This window comes from Notechis scutatus, chromosome 2, assembly GCF_049901735.1.
Source record: "Notechis scutatus isolate UNSWTSFEM ecotype Mainland chromosome 2, rNotScu1.2, whole genome shotgun sequence".
NCBI classification, from domain to species: domain Eukaryota; kingdom Metazoa; phylum Chordata; class Lepidosauria; order Squamata; family Elapidae; genus Notechis; species Notechis scutatus.
The window spans coordinates 151,059,236-151,080,463 of record NC_142010.1 but is presented as its reverse complement, the minus strand read 5'-3'; the positions used below and the strand labels follow the sequence as shown (position 1 = coordinate 151,080,463).

Here is a 21,228-nt window from a genome sequence, read left to right as displayed (position 1 = left end):
CCAAAAATATTAGCGATTAATCATTCTTTCTTTTTCTTGCAGAATTGGTCAAGCATGTTTATCAAGAGGACAGTTTTGTTCTATTTTACAACCTTCCTTGCCACAGTTGTTAAGTGAATCACTGCAGTTGTGAAGTTAGTAACACAGTCGTTAAGTGAACCTGGCTTTCCCATTGACTTTGCTTGTCAGAAGGTTGTAAAAAGTGATCACATGACCCAGGGACGTTGCAACTGTCATAAATAGGAGCCAGTTGCCAAACATCTGAATTTTGATCATTTGACCACATGGATACTGCAACAGCCCTAAGTGTGAAAAACAGTCATAAGTCGCTTTTTTCAGTGCCATTGTAACCTCGAATAATCACTAAGTCAGCTGTTGTAAGTTGAAGACAACCTGTACTTGCCTCCTGACACCTAATGCAAGTACATAAGCTGTGGCAGGTATGTGAGTTGCCACTGAATTGCAATTTTAATATGACATAAGGGAATGTATGAAAAACCCCAAGAATAGTCAAATAATGACTGAATTATTTTTTATTGAATTTCAATTTACATTAGTGTCTGCTCACTTCTTGCCTAGTCTATTTCTTTAGCCTAGAGCAGTGATGGCGAACCTTTTTGTTGTGGTGTGCCGAAAGCGTGCCCGTGGGCAAGAGTGCATGCGCTGGCACCCACAATGCAATGTGCCCTGTCCCCCCTGTGCATGCGCGCGCAACACCCCCCTTTACCTGCACTGGAAGCGACAAAACAGGCCCGTTTTTCAGCCTCCAAAGGCTGCAGAGGCTTCCCTGGAGCCCCCGAGATGGCAAAAATGGCCTCCCCTGGGCTCCAGAGGCCCTCTGGAGGCTGAAAACGGGCACTTCCGTTATTTCCAGAAGGCCCGTTTTTCAGCCTCCCGAGGCTGCAGAGGCTTCCCTCAAGCTTTCGGGAGGGCGAAAATGGCCTCAAATGGGCTGAAAATCAGCTGGGAGGCACGCACATGCGCAGTGCAGGTAAGTTTGGCTGGGGCTCGCGTGCCCGTGTTAGGGATAACATTGGTTACCTAACTTAGTTTGGATAAAATAATATATAAACTATGTTAGTTAGTTTAAGTGTATGTATCACTTTAAACTGTAAACCAAGTTTTTGGGTGCGGTTGTAAAATCACCATACGAGGGAGCAAGAGAGCTCACTGTTTCCTCGGCTTTTACTGGAATGCTGACAATGAAGGATTGATGGTGATAAACTGCGTGTTTGCTGAGAAGAAAAAAGGGGTTTGGTTTTTCTTCATATCTCTGACTGCAAAAGAGATATATCACTGGACTGATTGATTGTAAGTTTACTGACTTCTTTTTCGACACTGGACTTTGCAAACTGAATAACCCCCGGACTGACTGAACTTAGTGTATGACATATGGACTGTTTTGACTACGCTATAACTCTTGCTGGAATAAAAACTATTTAACTTGCACAGTGTATCTGTCTTACTGAGTGTAAGCTACAACAACGTTTTTATCTCACACATATCTGCCTGTCTGCTAGACTGCCGTTGCACGTTCTGCTAGGGTGTATATCCCTAACAGCCCGCACAAATGGCTCTGCGTTTCACCTGTGGCACGCGTGCCATAGGTTCGCCATCATGGCCCTAGAGCTCCACGGTAACTGGTTCCCAAAAAGTTTGCCTATCTCTGCTCCAGAACGTAATTGTGACTTTAATCTAGGGTACCAGGAAGAAAATAATTGCAACGTCTAAAAATTGCTGAGAAATGCTCTGGGGGGGAGCAAAAAAAAAAAAAAAAAGCCATCTTACCTTAGGGTCACCAATTACAGCATCAAAACCTGCAGCAACCAGGACCATATGGGGTTGGAACTGCAACAAAGTACAGTAAGAGCCAGAATAAAATATCCAATTGGGAAGCCAAGGGAACAAATACTAGGAAATTCCCAGAGTTCAAGAACAAGACCAGAGAGTAGCTCTATGCTAAGGATTGTTTGTTTTGGGATACTTCTATATAGAACAATTCTCACTGGGATGCCACTTTATTTTTGTATTATGACATGACAGAGAATGAAGCTGCTTTAGAGGACTGCGGTGGAGAGGGGAGAAGGAAAAAGGGGAGGGAAAAATGCTGACTTCACCCAATTTCTGCTCCATGAAGCAGGAAGAAAATTTTGCAAAGGATTTGGGTAGACCATAAAACTCAAATAGATGACAATGACACCCCCAAATTTACGCAGGCTGTAAAGAAGCTGTCAGCCGGAAGAACAGAACGGTACAAAAAAAGAGATTTTAAACTGAAGTTGCATGGGCATCTGTCAAAGATTTTTGGATCCTGCACTTGAGTAGAAGGCTGGATTGGATGGCTAGATACATTCCAACTCTATGATTCTACACATTTCACACAAACAATTCCTAATGCTGCACAATTCCACCTGTGTTTCAATTAAAGTAGAAGACCAGGTCTTTTTTAAAATTAAATTTCTACACCACCCACCTCATCTAAGTGACTCTGGGTGACTTGAAACAACCGACTGTTTGAGATAGTTTGCTTCTTATGTAGCAAGAAAAAGAGGAAGGCATGACAGTCAAGACCAGCTCTTGAATATATTGTATTGATAATGTTAAATAGCATGTCATCTAACAAAGGATTTAAAAAATGCTTCTGTCAGCATTTCCTACTGTATGATCCTGGATTACAACAAGCTGTTTATGATCCTGGACTACTTTTTTGGACAATTATAACTATACAAATAAAAAAACGAACCAAGAAATAGATTCGATTGTCCATACTTTCAAAATGCTGTATGCCTCATGGCTTACCTCTAAGGCCACCGGTAGCAGGACATGTAAAAAGGCAGAGAGGTAGTCAGCATCCCTCATTCCTGTCTAAAGGGATAGAAATAAAGGAGTTTAAAGCAACACATATGCACACATACAGCATGGTCATTTTATCTAAGACAGCAGCTACTGTTGATGTAACCTAGGAACAGTAAGGAAGGTCATAAACTTGGATAGATCTGATATTAAGTACGCTAAAAGAAATATCCAAAAACTCTTGCTTGTTTGTTCTGACATAGTGTGATGTGTGCATCCATCTTAAGAAAGAAACCAAGCTGTAATCTGTAGTCATGGTTGGTAATAGGTTTCTGAATCTGAGCTCATTTCTAGATTTTAAAACACAGGGGATGGATTCATGAACTACACCAGAAGGGGCAAACTCTTGTTGTCGCATTGTCATCACGTGACGTATTGCGACTTTCCCCCCCCTTCGCTAAAACAGGGGTGGGTGTGGCCAGCGTGTGACGCATCTAGCCCGCGGACCGTGAGTTTGACACCCCTGAACTACACTAAGCCACAACCCAGTATGCTAAATCACAAGGTAAGTGTTCTGAGGTTGGTTTACCACGATGAAAAAGCACACTGTACTTGTGAATGGAAAACTTGATAGTTTACTATTCAGTGTGAACCCACCCAATTGAGACTTATTCAAGAACTCCAAGAACAGGGTTTGGAGCGATATGTGAACTTGGTTTATTAGCTGTAAGAAGCAGAGCAGCACTGGGAGCCTATACTAACAGGTCCTCATACCAGTGGCTACTGCAAAGGGAAAATGCCAAGCAACTGGAACGGATGGAGAGACCGTTCTAATCTGAAGCCTGTCTCACCCCCTAAAAAAAACTACATCAGAATTTGAACTTAGATCCATATACAACTTGGATTCCCTCTTGTAGCTAGGCTACTATATATACAAGCAAAATTAGGGATCTGCCTATTTGTAAAAGATGTTCAGCTCCCCCCACTTTTGGCCCCAGCAGTCAGGAGAGTCATTTGAGATACTGAAACCATAATAGGTAACTAGCCAAATGGCTCTATTTGCCATATTTGAGAGCAACTGCTCTCAAAACAACAACAACAACAAAAAACAGGGCAACATGCAAGCAATTTTAGTCAGAATGGAGAACTGCCAAATGATCATTCCCGGGAAACTCAGCCTACCATGTCCCTACCCCCTGGGAAGAGTCCCTACTCTTCCCTACCTGGTTCCAGGGCACGTTGATGTTGTATCCCTCTCCCCGACCTCTGCCCACTGCGTGACTGTCAGATTCTGGAAGGTGGGGCCAGAAATTCCCTCCTTCGTAGCGATGGATGGAGAAATAAAGGATGCTAGGAAAAGCAGTCACGGCAGATTCAGCAGTGAAGAGAAACAAAGCCACTAGCCAAGTCCCAGCCCTCCGAACCCAATCTGGGTGCAGCCTCCATTTAACCCCAAACGGATTTGCTCTGCTTTTGCCAGCTTTCCTCATCCACTATAGAATGTCCCAAGTTCTCCAGTTAAATAAAGCTCATCCCTTGATTAGGCACCTGGGATTCTCCTCAAAGAGATCTTGAAGGCCTTGCCCATGGTGCACATCCCAGTCAACGATCAGCACCCTGGAAGAGAAAGAAATGCAAACGTAATGTATGAAAAAGGAAATACATGAAAGGTAGCATCTGAAAAAGTAAGCTAGCATCAATCCTGTTGCCAGCATCTCTTCAAGGAGTCATGGAAACTGTAGTCCTAGGGTGGGTTGGGAGACATCTCAGCTTCCTCACTAAACTCTGCCAAAGAGTTTCCTCATAAAAGCAGTGATATTGTCATGACCACTGACACAAGCATTGTGTCTAAGTTCTAGGGGCAGTAACAGAACAGAAATGATTGTTTAGTAAATGTTCAATGGAAGACCAAAATGGATTGCAACTGGGTATTAAGACACATCCTCCAAAAATTGAGGTGTGTGGAATGACTAAGACCAGTTGTTCAAATATCTAACACTTTGTACTTGTATTCAGCACCTTGGCTTATCCTCAATCAATCAATCAACCAACGTAATGTAGAGGAATGGAAGGTCAAAGAACGTTGGCTCATGCTTGTGGCAAACTGTCCAACAACCAGCCTTAACTGTTACCTCTCCTCTTCATAGGTACTCACCGCTCCACCCCCAATTTTTGTCGGGCATATTGTGCTGCAATGCCTATGTTGTTGAACATGCAGTAGCCATTCATCTTGTTGCAGTGGGCATGGTGTCCAGGAGGCCTGAAACCCAAAAGACACAGTGGCGCAATTTAGAGCTAGAAAATCAAAGCCCAGCCATCGAGGAAAAAAGAGTGCCTAAATGTTAATGTAACTACAGTGCAAATTTTCAATTGCATTTTGAATCTTCTGCTCTAAATGATAAAGAAAGCATGCTTGGGCTACCTTTTCCATGTGCCTTCAAGGACATGAAGTTCAAAAAGAGTGAGGAGTCACTCTGGCTACTTTCATATAAGGTTCTTACAATACTGTGTAAGTGAAAATGTTCATATGAAAAAAAAATACATACATTAAGATCTGACTTATTTTTGATTCAATCATCATTTTTCTCACATCCTCTCACCTTTTCATTAAGAGAGGAAGACAGCAACACAATGCTTTGGGTTGTTAATTCTAAGATGGGTGAATTCCATCACTTATTTTCTTTCTGGATCGGCTGGACTATCATGTGCATCCTCCAAAAACAAGCACATGTATACACACAAAGTCAAGACACTGACAATTCTGCCTTTACAGGTAGTCCTCCACTTACAACCACAACTGGGCCCAGAATCTCGGCTGTTGAGTGAAGTGGTCACTGAGATGCCACATAACCACTTTGCTTAACAACCACAATTCCAGCTCTCCCTGCTACAGTCATTAAGCATCCCCTCCAAAGGGGAAAATGCTAGCAAATGCCAGTGCTGTGAACTTTTCAGAATGCTGGCATATGCTGACTCTGTAAACCGCTTAGAGAGGGCTGTAAAGCACTATAAAGCGGCATTTAAGTCTAAGTGCTATTGCTATTCAGTAGCATTTTCATCAGATTTTAGGACCATTCCTCAGGCATATGGGAGGATTTTCCCTCTCCTGGATGGAAGGGGAAATCCTTGGCTTGCTGGGTGGAATTAACCTCAAATCCAACACCCGTTCCATTTGCAACCTTCTCTGTCAGCTTCCCGGCTGACTTTCTGGGCAAGCAAGCAGAGAACATTGCAAATGATAATTACATGATCGCAAAGCACTTAACAATCACTCATAAACGTGAATATGTTACCAAGTATCTGAAATGGGGTTATGTGATCAGAGGGGCAGAAACACAATATTTTACAACGGCTAGAAGTGCTTTACATTCTGATGCTGTGGTGAACGGTAAATGGTTGTTAAATGATCAGTTTGTAAGTCAAAGACTACCTAAACTGGGTTATCCACTAGGAATACTGCCCTAATTTTTCTCTTCCCGTTGCTTTACTGTAGTTTTACCCTGCTGTTGTTTAATGCAACCTTCCCTGTGTGATGCCCTCTAGATGTGAACCGGATCCCAGAATCCCTAGCCAATATGGTCAACCAGATTCTAAGAGTTAAATCCACTGGAAGGCAGCGGATTAGAAAGTATGTTTTGTAGATAAGGGAAATATCTTCTCTACTGGCTAATGGGCAAGAAATAAAAAGATAACAAATACAAGTTATATTTCTGGACTTGTTGTGTACACAAACCGCTGTGAGAATGTGCCCCTTTCCCTTACTGCCAAGGGAGCTATCAAATGGTAAATATACCACCTGACAGGCATGGCAAGGGGCACTGCGTTACTGTTTTGAGTCAAGCAAAAATGAAAATAATAATCTCTATTTGCACCTTACCTGACCACTGCCAGCCCATTACGGAGTTCTCCAGACCACACTTTCTCCACAAGTTGCAAAACAGAACCAGCAGCAAGGCAGGCACAGCGGTAGAAATTCTTTGGCAGGAATTGAAAATCAGGTTAGCAAACCCTACCATAGCACCAGGGTTTCTCCTGATGCTGATGAACAGATGGAACTCCAGAATCCCACTAAATTGCTTGCTCTTAGTTCCACCACCCTCCTCAGAAAAAGCAAAACAGGACAGAGATAGATGTGTTCATCTGGAGGTGCAAAGAAAAAAAACAACAACCCAAGAAGCCCTGAATCCAGTAGCAAGTTATATTTAATAATGTATAATTAGCTATGGATGAAATTATAGGATGGGAATAATTTCTTGTTCCACCTACTATACTAATTTTTTTTTATTCTAGAAATGGGTTTTAAACACACTCCTTCCCTTTTTAAATAACGTCAGAGGAAAAATTCTCTAGAATGGAGAACTTTATTTACAAGGATCAGAAATACATAGCAATGGAGAGAAAAAAATGTAAGATATGGAAAACCTCACAATATCATTTCTATTTTTCCCTGTTCCTAGATCTCCCTTCCCCAAAACCGTAATGCCTTATTTCTGTAAAATTTCACCCCATGTGCCCATTTCTCCAAGAATCCTCCATAAGAAGATGCCAGAACATGACTGTAACACATTGTTCCATCAGATGGGCTGCTTTGCAAAGTATTTATACAGTATAAATTACACCCATCGCCTTGGTTTTGCCCCTTGGATACTAGGCAAGCATATGTGTAACACAGCCTTAGAATGAGCGGCATTCCCCCATTCAGTTCTGCTTGCAGTTCAGAAAAAAAAAATCACTAGAAGTTTCCAAAGTATAGCTTGCCAACTCTGCACCAAGCACTTTAGTTACAAAAGGTAGACGTTTCTGCCTTTAATCCTAACTCTGAGGATACTCACTGGATGCAGGTAAACAGAATCAAAGGTGTCCGCCAGAGACCTTAACTCAGTCTCACTCATTGTTTCAGTCGATTTCATGAGGGTCAAGTATTCTTGACTGTTAAGAAAGAGATATTCACATGGTCAGATGCAGCTCAGTCACTGCCTCCCCAGCCCTCAGCTCGGCCACAACTCCAAGATTTGCTTTCACCTGTGAGCCAAGAGGATCTCTTCCTCAGAAATGTCTCGGCCCTGAAAGGAGAGAAAAAAAATAAAAAACATTTCATTCTCTACTGATTGCTAACCACACGTTCATTCCCTGACTTCTTCAAGAACCTCAGGACATGGCATAGATGTCTAACTCATCCCTCCCCAAACACTGATTCTCTAATCTGTGGTGGGAAACTTTTGGATGGTTGGGGGCAGCCCTTAATGGTTTGAGGAGACCAGACTAGGTGGGCTCTGACGATTCAGAGGCAACTGGGGGCAACTTTTCCCGTGGGTTTTTTTTGGGGTGGGGTAGAGGAGAGATCAGGCTAAGGTTTTGCTAGATAGTAAATTTAATTTATTTATTTATTTAAAAGGCCTTATCTGTTAGGGGGCAAGGGTCTTCAAACTTGGCAAGTTTAAGACTTGTGGACTTCAACTCCCAGAATTCCTGAGCTAACATGACTGAAAGAGGAATTGTGGGAGTTGAAGTCCACAAGTCTTAAAGCTGTCAAGTTTGAAGACCCCTGTGTTAGGGGAACCAGGCTATTTTTATGCTTCCCACCTCAGAATAAAGACAGAAATGGAGCTTAAAAAAAAAGAGTTGGGTAGAGCAGCAAGTTGCCTACTTCTACTCTAACTACTGCATCACTGCAATGTATCCTGAACCTGTCCACAGATTCTTGCTTCTTCTCATCTGCCCCCTCTCTTACCATCACTGGGACACAACGTTCCAACAGTTCATACTGAAGCAATTTGTCCCTAATGGTCACCAGTCGCTCTGGGCATTCTGGGAAACTAGAAAAAAAAGACAACAAAGGGCACATGTAGAGACAGATCAACATCTCATTAACTTGGGAGGCGAGTAATGGAGTTGAGATGGTTTGGAGAAGAAACAAGGGTGGGCTGGCAATCTTTCTCCAGAACCCATTCTTTATCTGGATAATTCAGGAATGCAGCAAAACAAGCAAAAAGGGAGGAAGAGGGAAGTGTGAATAATGGTTGCAGTGGGAGAATGGCAGAGAGCTTTTAAACCATTGTAATCAGTATCATCATGACAGGTGGAGCAGGGTGAGAGCAGGAGGAAATAAAGTGCAAGGGAAGATAGTAGGGCTACAAAAGTTAGTGCTAGGAAGCAGAGGCCACATTCGGGAAATAATCTGGAAATGCTTGTGAGAGCAAAGTCCTTTGAATCTGCATAACCGAGATAGTGCAAAAGATGATAATTTACAGAGGATCTGGAAATTCGCACACATAGGGCTGAATTTTCTACACTGAAAGAGTTTCCAGACCTTATGGTGAAGGTGCAGTTTTGGGAATGCCCTGAAGCCAAGTATGTAGCTATTTCTTTATGACTTCCACTGGTAAGACCTTATGCCCACTTGGCTGAGAAGCTAGCTCTGCGCTTTTCACCCTTCTCTCTCTCAAAATAACTAAAAAACCTAATAGAATCAGGTCCATCCGCTGCTCATGCAGCACTTACATCAACACAGTTTCCTTCAGAGGCAGAAGAACAAGACAGCTCAGAGTTTCCAGGCAGTTCACTGGAGGCAATGTTGAACAATCCTAGCAGAATAATCCTGACAATGCTGAAGGACAACATATTGGGAGAAACTGCTCTGTAGAATTTCAGCGTTCTTGTCAAGCACAACCACGGACATTTGATTTGTTAAAACTTCTGTAAAAACTCCCTCCTAAAATGGACCTAGCTAGGCATATTTTCAAAGTGTGATCCAAACAACATGCAAAATCTGCTGTAGCCTTTGAATCGACAGAAGTTGTGTGTGCCTATTATAGCTGTTATGAAGCAAGGACATTATTTATTTATTTATTTAGAAAATTTATATTACCGCCTACTCGCACATGGCGACTCAAGATGGCTTACAAGGACACAAAAACACGATATTAAAAAAAAAGAAAAATAATAAAATAATACGCATTAGCTAAGCAATGCGAAGCAATACTGACAGACTCTTCATATATTGATAGTGCTGTCTTTTTTAGATTCTCCATGGAAATAACATTTTGGAACTAGGCATGAAATCAAAAGACTTATACTGCTAAAAAAAAAAATCATTAAACAAAACTGAACTCACTAAGCCAAAACTAAAATCTAACCTCACTGACTGCAATAGGAATAATTCCTGCTACATCTGCTAGGAGTGGAAGACACCTCAGGTTTAGCCAACAATTCTCCATGGGCCATATGGCAATTTTAATGTGCGCCTTTCCAATCCATAAGTGGACAGAAAAGTATGCCAGCATAATTTGGGCTGTGCCAATTGCCAAGCAATAATCTGTGTCAGTAATAAATCTGGTGAATAATCCTGCCCTCAGGGTTTTATTGGAGGAGAATTTAAGGACAATGATTGATGGATTTCCTGGCCATGTTTCCTCCCACTACACCCAACTGGTAGGACAAAACACCACGAGTCTACTTAATGGGAACTGAGCCTGGGTGACCATGGGCGGTAGCTTGGGACGGAGGTTTTAACCACCTTTCATACTGTCCATTTCCCCAATGCCTGTCACGGATGTGCCCACCTCAGTAACCCCGTCACTCGGGTGGTTTGTTAATATGGTCTGCTGGTCTTAACATATGCCCCAAAGGTAGCCTTGTGGCATGAAAGAAGGATGTGAAGTGGAAGAAGGGAGGGAACTCATAAGAGTTCTCCTCTACTTCATCCCAGGGGCATCCTCCTTCTCCCAAGCCTGTTTATCAACCCGGTTTTTTTTAAATGTATTTTTAATCAGTCTTCTAGAAAGCCAGTAGATCTAAGCTCAGACATAAATTGGGCAAGAGGTCATAGGTATAGGAGAGGAGCTGGAAGAGGTATATGGATGCACATCCTTCCTTTTGCCTCACCCTGCACCTAAAAAGAGACACTGACAGAATTCTTATTAATTTCATGTTACTATCCAAATGTCCCAAATCAGCTAAGTGCTGGCAATGCTGACAGGAAATAATTGCAAACTGAGAAGTATCTTAAAAGTTCACTCAATGTCACTGGAGTAGGTAACTGGTACCTACTATTCAAAGTAATAAAAGAAATAAGAAGTATGGCCACACAAAAGTTTTTGTCTCTCACTGGGAAACCTGTAATGTACTCATGTGGTTCAGAATCAGACGCACGGCTGATAGCCAAGCTCACTTCTCTGATTAAAATCAACCTTGCAGCAGAACACATTTGTTCTATTTTTTTAAAAAAAGGTTTGCTGATCTTTCAAAAGATCAGTAAAAATGTATTTTGTTTTTTAAAGAAAAATCTGTCGTTCTTCCAGAAGAACACTAGCCTATGTTGATGTGTCATGAAGCACTGGTCAAACATGAAGGATGCTACATGGGGCGGCAAAAGAGAGCTAGATAGTTCTCAGCCTCCGATCATATCACCTCAAACACACAAAATGAGGCAGTGCAGAATGTTTGTATGGTAATATTTATGTCAAGATAGAAAGAAAAACACTATTTTAAAATCAAAACAGTTAAATATGAACGTTAGCTATCCCCACAGGTGACTAAGATAAGCATCTTTATGCTGAAATTAGGAACATGAATGAGTCCTCTCTTGTATGCCCGAAGCAGATCTTTTAGAAATATTTCTAGACCTTGTCAAAATCAGTTCTTCCTAAACTGATGCTCACAAATATTTTGACTAACTCTCCTCCTCCTCCTCAGCATCTGGTGAAAGCTGACTGGGAAATAATGGAAGCTGTCCAATACACCTGGGGGCAGTTTGAAAAGGGCTGTTATGGGGCTTGTAAATGTAAATCGCAAATTCACTGATATTACGAGGAAAGAGAAAGAATGATTTAGAGCTGTACAGACTGGAAATGAAGAGTCAACTGTTATTGCAAACACAGAAGTGCTGACATAGTGTTCTCACAAATTTAGGACACCTATATATAGAAGAGAACTTTTAAAAGGTTATTAACTCCTTTCCTATTCTAGTGGAGATAGCCATTTTCTAGAAGCATGGAAATTATCTTCATTGTTTATACTTTGGGCCTATTCAACTTGCAAAGGACAAAATAAAACCTGAAGTAGTATATTATTTTAAAAATCATTAATCCCTTTGCTTTGTTGATTTTGCAAAAGGACTCTAATATCATCAGAATGGAATAGACATCACTTTCACAAGTTAACCCCTATGCTTCTCTAATGCTTTCATAACCTCTTCTTCTAGGTGGAATCTACTCATTTTATATAATGTGGTTAGGAAAAGATGGTATAAGTAGGCACCTATAGCATCTTTTCCTAGCCGCATTATATAAAATGAGTACATTCTACCTAGAAGAAGAGGTTATGAAAGCATTCTAGAGATGCACCAGGTGGAGACCTAGGAAGGGCATTTTCAGTGGTAGCTCCTGACTTTTGCTTATCCCTTGAGCTCCAACTAGTTCTCACCCTATCATCATTTAGGAAACAAATTGAAGCCATCCTCTTCTGTGGACATTTGGGAACTGACGTGTAATGGAAGATAGCAGTAAATATTTTAAGATTTTAACATTTTAAATATCAGCCCTTCTAGATAGTCCAGATAGGAAGCCAATGCTGTGAGTTCGAACACTACATTTATTGCAAACAATAAGTGTGAAAGCACATTTTTTCTCCCCCTCACCTTTACAGTCAAAGAAACCAGGGAGAATCTCTTCTGAGACACTTATCATGTTCCCATTTCTTCTGTAGGCTTATCTGACCTTTCTCCTGGCTTTGGTTTTTCCTTCTCCTGTCTTTCAAGGACATTCCCACAGACCATTACATCAATCAATATTAAATTTATGGATGTTTTCAAGGTGACTGGTTGTAAGCCACAAATAATCATTCAAATACACAGCATATTGTGACTAATCAATCTCTCTCTTGTTGCCCATCCAGAGTGAGTTTCTTCTGCTTCGTATGTTCCCCATACTACTATTAAATTAGAAAGGGCAAAATGGATAGGATGTGTATAGAAAAGTTAGATTCTGAGTCTACTTAAGTATATCTAATCCTGTTAGATATACTTAAGTAGACTCAGATGAAAGTGGATAAGATCCAATGAGAGATTAATATGAAGTGAATTCATTGGGGCTCCCTTTTACATAACAGTCATTAGGACTCCCATCAGCATTACCCAATGGCATTTCTTTCTCCAAATTTAAGGATGATTGCATTCAGCAAAGAAGATTATTATTTTAAGATGGAAACTTCACAATGAACAAGGATCAAGGGTGTAGCGCTGCTATTTAGGGCTGGAGATGAAGAATCTGATGAGGAATCAAGGAAGAAATAAAAGGATTATGGTCATCATATCCAGGGAATTACACTGAGATTACACAGAAAAGTGAGCCAAGTGGGTGGAATAAACACACACACCACAGAGTTACAGGCAGCACAAAGGGAAATAAGAACAGAATTATATATTTACCCACATCCAAACCAAGGTTACTCTTCCTCCCTCTGCCAGGAAAAAAAATCAGTGGTTTGGAATGATGAAACATATTCACTTCAGACTTTAATACTGCTGTCAATTGATTACAAAAAGGAAAAGCAGTCCAGCAGGGACACAGACTATTGCATCCTCACATTTCCTGCATTGTGATTTTATACAAGAACCTTTCTTTCATCCTATTTTCTTATAAAATCCAGAGTATTCATCATAATAAGGCAGGTCCTTACTGTAAAGTGAGTGAACCCAGACATCATCAACACTGAGGACACATTTTCTGGAAGTGCACTCACATACCAGCAATCCTTGGGTTATGACGACAAACAATTGAGACCAGGATTGCCATCACTATGGAATGCAGTCTTAAAGCCTAAGATGTGCTTTACTTCCCCAAGATATGCAGCTCATTAATTAGGAAGAGACAGAAGTCTCAGGTAAGCAGTGACAGTGTTTGGCAAGGGGGTGGGGGAAACTGGGGGATGGCCTGGGACAGCTGGCAAGAGGCTGTGCATGGATTGGGCGGGACTGGAGGAGATTGGTGCAGGAGGGAGAAAAGGTGAGAGTGACTTACCTGAGCAACCTCTCACTTTCCCTGCTGGCTTTCCCACTTACTTTGTGAAAAGCCAGCAGGGAAGGTTGCAAATGATGATAATATGAATGCAGCTCTCTAATTGCAAACAAGACACCTGAGCTCTCAAGATTGCAATCACATGACTGTGGGGATGCTGCAATGTCAGGAGCGTCAAGAATTGGTTGTACATCCATTTTTTTCAATGTCATCATAACTTTGAACAGTTGCTCAATGAAATAAGCCAAGGATTACCTGTACAAAGTAAGCCAAGGATTACCTGTACAGTATTTTGGTCAGGTACACAATTGTGTTTCCAAGACAGAATATTGAGGAGGAGGAAGAGGGAAATCTACAATCATTTGTAGCATTTCAAAGGATTTATTAAACATTCTCTAATTCAGCTCTCTAATCTTGAGAAATCTATCTCCTATCCATATCCTTTGATTATCTCTCTATTTAGAAGAGAGTTCCACTGCTTTCATGGAGCACTATATGGCAGAAATCACCAACTCTGGAAGTTTATAGACACCTTTCAATATCTAAACAGATACCCAAGGCAATCACAAAATGAGTTCAGCAATACAAGAATGAGATATTGGTTTTGGCAAGGGAAGCCCCACCCACCCCATTCCAATAACTAGAGAAAAGTATCTCCATTCTCTAAATGGAGGGAATCCTCCCTTTACAAAAAGATCCTTGAGGGAGGAATTATGTCCTCTGCAACCACTTTTCACCACTGTTATTGGTTTTTATTTTTCAAACCAAATAAAATAAGATAATGCTCCGTTCAGTACAAGAGTCATAGAAAGGTATTATAGCTACAAGCACCATGTTGGTATCACCCTTTGAGGTAAACCAGCTGTGGGGGAAATCAATTTTTAGTTGAATGGAATGGGCTAAATCAAATTGATAAATAGAGATATAAGGATTTTGGCTTTGAACCACAGCCTGTTCTCTTATTCAAACAATTCCAAATTGATTTGATTTGTCCTTAAAGTCGAAATGGGAGATGTTTTCCTTTTGGCATATGGCATTCCCAAACTGCCTCATCTTGATTTATGGGAGAAGCTTTCCTCTCATTTCATTGTTTTATTCCTCTCTCCTCTTATTTTATTGCTTTGTTCCTCCTCCTTGCTTTATTGAAGGTAAACAGGCACAGGAAGTAACCTGCAATCCATTAATTATAAATATGTATGATTATCTTATCTGTTGCTTATGCATTAAATTATCCCTCCTTTCTGAGATGTATATACATAAGTGGGTCCCTCTGTCGGCTGGCATCTTTCTCAATATTCTTTAGAGAGAGTCCCACCAAAACATATTGCTTAATAAACCCTGCAGTGACCATTGTATTTGCTTTGGGTTTTGTGTTGAAATCCACACAGGTCAGAAGTTAGCTGCCATAAAATTACTGAAACTTTACTTTGTTGTTACAGGATATTATAATAGAATCCTGAAATCTTGACAGTTTCCCTATCTTTCCCTCTTATACTAAAGACAGTCAAGGTGGGACAATCTGGATTTCTTTTTTCCTCAACCCCTCCTGTTTTTCCAGGCTGATGCCTTCATAACAGCTGTCATATACCTCTTCAAGGTCATTTTCATATTCCTCTACTGTAGAGGACTCTTGCTATATTAGGATATCTAAGGCAGTGGTTCCCAACCATGTCCTTCATGTTTAGCAATACTGTATATCATAACTGAAATTTTTTTTCTAAGTCATCATGCAAATCAAGAATCAGAAAGACACCACCACAGTGCATGTCCAAAGGCACCACTCCTTAAATACTTCATTTTAAAATGTTTTAAAATGACTAAATTCAATGAAATCTTGATTTTCCCACAAAATACCATGTAAGAATTTTGGTGAAAACATCATATTTTTCAAGGTTTTGAGTGAGATTTCAGGATCTCACAAGATATTAGCTACTATAATATATATTTTTATTTTGGCATGTACAGCATGGGTTAGCCGAAGTAACGGCAGAAGTTGAAGGAAAGTACTATGACTTGAAAGGCAATGGTAGAAGTGAGGCTGACTCTGCAAAGTGAGTTTTTAGTGAGTTTTTAGGCATGTTTACTACAAATTATATTAGGTTTTCTGGAAAAAAACACAGAATAGAACAGAAAAACTAAAACTAAATATATGATTCAGAGAAACTACGAGGGCTGGAGGCAGTGATTAAAACTAGGACAATATTTGGTCCCTGGCCAGTCATTTGGTAAGGATTACATGTTACACAACTGGTTCAAGATAAACCTAAACCAAGGAAGACAACTTGATATTCTGATATTGGATTATATAGTTCCATTGGTTATGCTGGTTGAGGCAGATGGGACAGGATGTGTGATTCCTGGCTGAACTACCAATCCTTCATTAATTTGTCTACTAATACTTGTTTAAAAGCAGCCAGCTGCACTTCATGAAGATTCTTGATGAAATATTATATATTATGCAAGCAATTCATTTTATTTTTAATCTCTGGGATAGATACTGTTGAGATTTTCATCTACCCCACACCAAGGACTCAGAGTAACTTACAAATTAAAATACCCACTATTCTTAAGAAATTTTCACTGAAAAAGTATCAAGATTATATAATGAGTGGTTTATTATAATAGAGCAGAAATGAAAGGCAGATAAAGTCTTTTAGGATTAAGTGCACGCAAAACTGAGATTAAGAGACAGTAAATTTGAAAAAAAAAATCCTGAAAATTAAGAGACCTCAAAATTAAACCAATAGAACTGTTACACTTAAGGCTCAAAAAACCCCATCCTTTCACCCTAGATACCTTTCATCCCATGGGCAGCAAAATTCTGTCATTCGGTTATCCCAAATCAGTCCAGTTCCTAACGGAGCAGCACATTCTGAAGTAAGATCCTATTTAAAAAAGAACAACACAAAACAGTGGTGCATGCAGAAAAAAACATTCTAATCCTAACCCTCACCAATAAAGCCATTCTTTAATACTCTCTCATTCTTGGACCAAAATTAGATATGATATAAACTCCTCTATTAGCTCTTCCTAACCTGACATTCTCCAAATATGTTGGACGAAATGCTAGTTTAATACTTTCTGGTGGAGAGAAGTTCCCTAAGGATGGGCTCCAGCCTGAGTCCAAAAACTCAGAAGAGTAAACTCTGGGTCCCAGTGACCCAGCCAGATTGAATCTTGCAACATTATCCCGGGACACGTATATTTGCCTTCATTTGCAATAGGTTAAATTCAATACATTCAGGGAAAAATTATGTGAAAATGACAATATATGTGTAGAAGTGGGTAAATTATTATTATGGATGGTTGCACAGTCAGACAGATGTTTAGACTGGATTTGGCATTTTCATCCACCTAGTGAGTCCTTCTCAAAGATATGAGACAGGCAGGTGTTATTGCTTCATGGTGTTAAAGGTATCATTGCAAGATGAAGCTATTCCAAGTCAAGCTGCCTTTGCAATTGACTGGTGGTGATTTTGTCAATGGTGATGGTGTTCAAAGGGTACTGCAGGGGTTTTGGGATTGCACCCAGTAAAAATACCTACTATTATTGGTACTATCTCTGCTTTCTATTGCCACAGTAGTTCTATTTCTTTATACAGGTCTTTATATTTTGTGATTTTTCTCCAGTTCTTATAAATAATATTAATATAATTAACTAATATTAATCAATATTATTATTGAAGTTTGTCATGGTCAGCCAGATGTTTAGACTGGAATTTGCATTTTTATTCATCTATCAAGTCCTTTCTAAGGATCTGGGGTGGGCAGATGTTTTTCGTGTTTTAAAGGTATCCTCACAAGATGTAAGCTGTTTGAAGTAAAGTTGCCTTTTGCAATTGACCAATAGTGATTTTGTCAATGCCCATGGTGTTCAAGTAATGTTTGTTATTATGGCTCATCATATTTTTATATTTATAAAGCTGCCAATCACAGAATCTCAAGATAGATTTATCAGCAGGCTTGAAGGCAGATCAAAGAAAGCATTCATATTTGAGTTTCTTAAAATGAATTACTTTCCTTATTCCAGTAGTATATGTGCTTAGTTTAGACATTTTAGTTTAACACTAGTGTTAAATTATTTTAAGAAAATATATTATGAGTAAATTGAGAGAACTGAGTAAATGAATACAGACTATCGGTTGAGAAGGACCAGAAAATTAAGGTGAGGGAGAAGCAAATCAGCAGAAAAGCAGAAAACTGGCTGGCATCCTAAAGAAGAATCCCTCTTGTTGCTGAAGGACACATAAAAGGAAGACACATCTACACATGAGCAGAGTATCTTTTCATCAACAGGAGTAAAAGCATGTGGCTCCCTCTAATGCACAGGTGTCAAACTCAATTGTATCACATGATGTATCCTGACTTTTTTTAGCTATTTGTAGAGCTGGGGTGGGAGTGTCCTGTGTGTGACACATCTGGCCCATGGGCCACCAGTTTGACAGGCCTGCTCTAATGCTTATAGTAACAAAAACACATCTTTTTTTCAGGATCAGGAATAAAGTCCTAGGTTCTTTTAAGCCCTGGCCATTCATCTTTGAAAAACTTGAGTGGTACTTTCCTCTGTCTCAGCAACTCAGTTACAAAAGATCCTAAACTATTTAAAAGTGCCACTCGTGATAACCTCATTTCTAGCATCACTGCAGGAAGACTTATATCTTCCAGTTCTCTCCCAAGACCAAATGAAGAATTCGTAGCTGCTTTTTCAGCCCAGAGCTTGGCAATTGAAGGGATCTACCTACCAGTCGCTGCAGGCCCAAAAGCAGATCCTCGGCATCTTTGTTCATCTTTTTGGCCCGTCCTTTCCGCTTGGCCTCTGGAAGCCCTCCCTTCTTGTTAGCCTTTTTCTAGGGAAACCAAGAGGACATTACTTTGATATACAGAAGTAGCAAGGCTCTCCTCTCTTCCATGGGACAGAAAAGCAAGCTACCTTGCCCAACTAACCATACTCCCAGTGAACTATTGATTCCCAGAGAGAGTCTCCATCATAACAACAGGTTTACTTTACCAATGGAGCCTGAATGTCCAAAGCAGGCACAGATATGGGATCCAATACTGAGGCATTTCCCAAATCAGAAGCCATTGAGATATTGCCTCCTTCAATCCTATGGAAGAAAACCAAACACACATTAGAGAAAGTTCCATAACAGATGCGAGCTAGAGCATTCAATTCTAAAATCACCCTGTGTCTAAATACTTGTTCTCTGAAATAATCACCAAGAAAGTATATTGCTTATTCAGGGAAAATCTTAGTTGTCACTGAGTAATTTCTCTTGACCTATAAAGCCCTTATCAGTTGGTATCTAGTTATCTTCAGGGCTACCTACTTCAGTTGGAAATGTCTAAAAAATAATGTCATCAAGGAAGCAGTTTAGTGCTTCCAGTAATAAAGAGCTGCTTAAGCTAAACAGTGCTGCTTTTCAGTAGCAGTGCTGGTTTTCAGGAACAACCTTGCAGTGAGAATTAGACTAGTCCTCTCCTTAATTTCATTTCAAAAAAATGAAAGAAAAAAACCTTACTCTTTTGCAGAGTATTCATAATTTAGACCTAACTGTTTATATGTGGCTTAACATGGCAGTGTATACTTGCCTATTGTATCTATTTTTTATGTTTTGTTTGATTTTAGGTATCTTAGGTTTAAGATTCACTGGAAATATTTCAGATACGTACATGTCATATAAACTTTCACGTTTGAATTAATGGGACATAAATATATTAAATTAATAATAGGGGATTCACTCTTTGTGCTAAGCCACAACACAATTTTAAGCTTAGCGTGTTGTATGAATCCAGCCACTGTGGTTTATAAACCATTGTCCATGGCTTATTGTTATCTGTGCAAAACAGTTGTGGTTTATTTAATACACTGTAATTAATAAAATTATGACTGATGAATCCAGCAATATGCAAACTCCTAAGTGTAGGCTTATCAGTTAAAATGCAAACTGTGTCCCCAAATCCATACCTGTGGAAACAAATAGAACTCCAAAGAAGAAAGATACATTGCTTTATAAATCTCAAAGTAAACAAAATATACATTTGATCTTTCAGGCAAATGGAACAGCAGCAGAAAGCGGTTCAAATGTGCTTAAAATAAACAAGGACAGAAATTGTCCTATTTCTACCCAATCATCCGACTATGATCAGAACCAAACAATGGTCTTTCTCCCATTGGCATCATCATTCTCTGAAATGATTTTCCTCACTAATAACATTGCTATTTTGCCTAGGAGCCATCAGCTTCATTTTGACAGAACCTTTCTCCAGCCATCAAGGCTGCAATTCCACAGGCTGACCTACCTACCTCCTGACTGTCAAACTGACCTGAGTGGTATTTATTTCGGAGTAAACCTGGGAGCACCATCAGAAGCAGATCTGAGGTGGGGGACAGGCAGTCCTTTTACAGACACACACACCGCTGTGGCTCACATCTGATCTCCGGGTCTTGCTTGCAGAAGACACGGCAAGGAACCAACGCCACCCCCTCTAGAAACGGGTGCGGTGACGCCGCCTTTGAAAACAGCCCCCCCCTCGCCCGTCCGCGTTACCAAGGTGACGAGGACCACTCCCCCCTCCATGATCCACCCACCCACCCCACAAACCTGCAACTGAAGGACCACTTCCCCCACCCTTGGAAGGGTCCAGTCCAGGTGAAGTGACGGCGGCTCGGGAGGACGCGGTTTCCCGTTGCCCCCTCGACTGCGGGCTGGGGCGATCTGCTCAAGACCAGCTAGTTGGACCCAAAGGCAGCCAGGACCTTGCGGGAAGGCAGTAATGTCGGATCGTCCGCAAAAAAAAAGGGGGTGGGGGGTTGAAGGACAGCAGGGCTTGACGGGGGCGGAGCGTGATCACCCCCCGCCAAGGTCTCCCCTCACCTGGCGCTAAGGCTGACCGGCCACGCCCTTCCCACGTCCTGAGCCCGGTCTGTCTTTCTCTCTATCTCCCAGGGCGCTGCCTGATGCTGTCACCTCGGCGCCACTCCCCCTCCGCGAGGGAAACGGTTCGCCGCCCTCGGCAGAAAGTGGGCGAGACCATTCCGTTCGGGGGTGGGGAGGGCGGGGCGTGAACCAAGTGGCGCGAACGATTGGGCGGAGCCGCTGGAGAGCGGTCTCTCGGCGAGGATCACAGGAAGGGATTAGGCGAACCCACTTGTCTTTGGGCCGGGGGTACAGAACGGGTTAAAGGAGGTGGAGGCGTATAAGCTTCTGCATTAACGTTTCTTTTGCTTTGTTTTCCTCAGTGTGTGTCGCTCTTCCTCCACTCCGGCTCGATTGTGATTTAGGGCTTAATTGAGAAGCTCAGATATTTGTAACAACAGCCTTCTAGACAGTTCAGCCTGGCTGCTTAATTTTTGGCCATGGACACGCAACACTTGGACTGCTCTGAGCATATGCTCAAGTTGTGATATGATTAGAAACTG

The 21,228-nt window shown here is 41.0% G+C and overlaps 1 protein-coding gene across 6 annotated transcripts in view; it reads right to left on the bottom strand.

Moving 5' to 3' along the window:
* HDAC6 (histone deacetylase 6) overlaps positions 1-20,793 on the bottom strand; it is a 42,546-nt gene extending 21,753 nt beyond the window's left edge. For 2 of the 6 annotated variants that reach the window (XM_087956761.1, XM_087956763.1), the window contains exons 1-14: positions 20,684-20,772; positions 20,411-20,565; positions 18,817-18,913; positions 18,551-18,655; positions 16,605-16,693; positions 8,525-8,609; positions 7,816-7,856; positions 7,626-7,722; positions 6,671-6,768; positions 4,949-5,053; positions 4,342-4,410; positions 4,017-4,143; positions 2,800-2,865; positions 1,789-1,848 (exon numbers count right to left, since the gene is read on the bottom strand). In XM_087956761.1, the coding sequence (XP_087812887.1) occupies positions 1,789-1,848; positions 2,800-2,865; positions 4,017-4,143; positions 4,342-4,410; positions 4,949-5,053; positions 6,671-6,768; positions 7,626-7,722; positions 7,816-7,856; positions 8,525-8,609; positions 16,605-16,693; positions 18,551-18,655; positions 18,817-18,891 (1,017 nt within the window). In that variant the 5' untranslated portion in view covers positions 18,892-18,913; positions 20,411-20,565; positions 20,684-20,772. Of the gene's footprint in view, positions 1-1,788; positions 1,849-2,799; positions 2,866-4,016; positions 4,144-4,341; positions 4,411-4,948; positions 5,054-6,670; positions 6,769-7,625; positions 7,723-7,815; positions 7,857-8,524; positions 8,610-16,604; positions 16,694-18,550; positions 18,656-18,816; positions 18,914-20,410; positions 20,566-20,683 lie in introns of all 6 variants that reach the window. The other 4 variants (XM_087956760.1, XM_087956758.1, XM_087956762.1 and 1 more) reach the window with 4 other exon arrangements.
* Between the last annotated feature and the right edge of the window lie 435 nt (positions 20,794-21,228).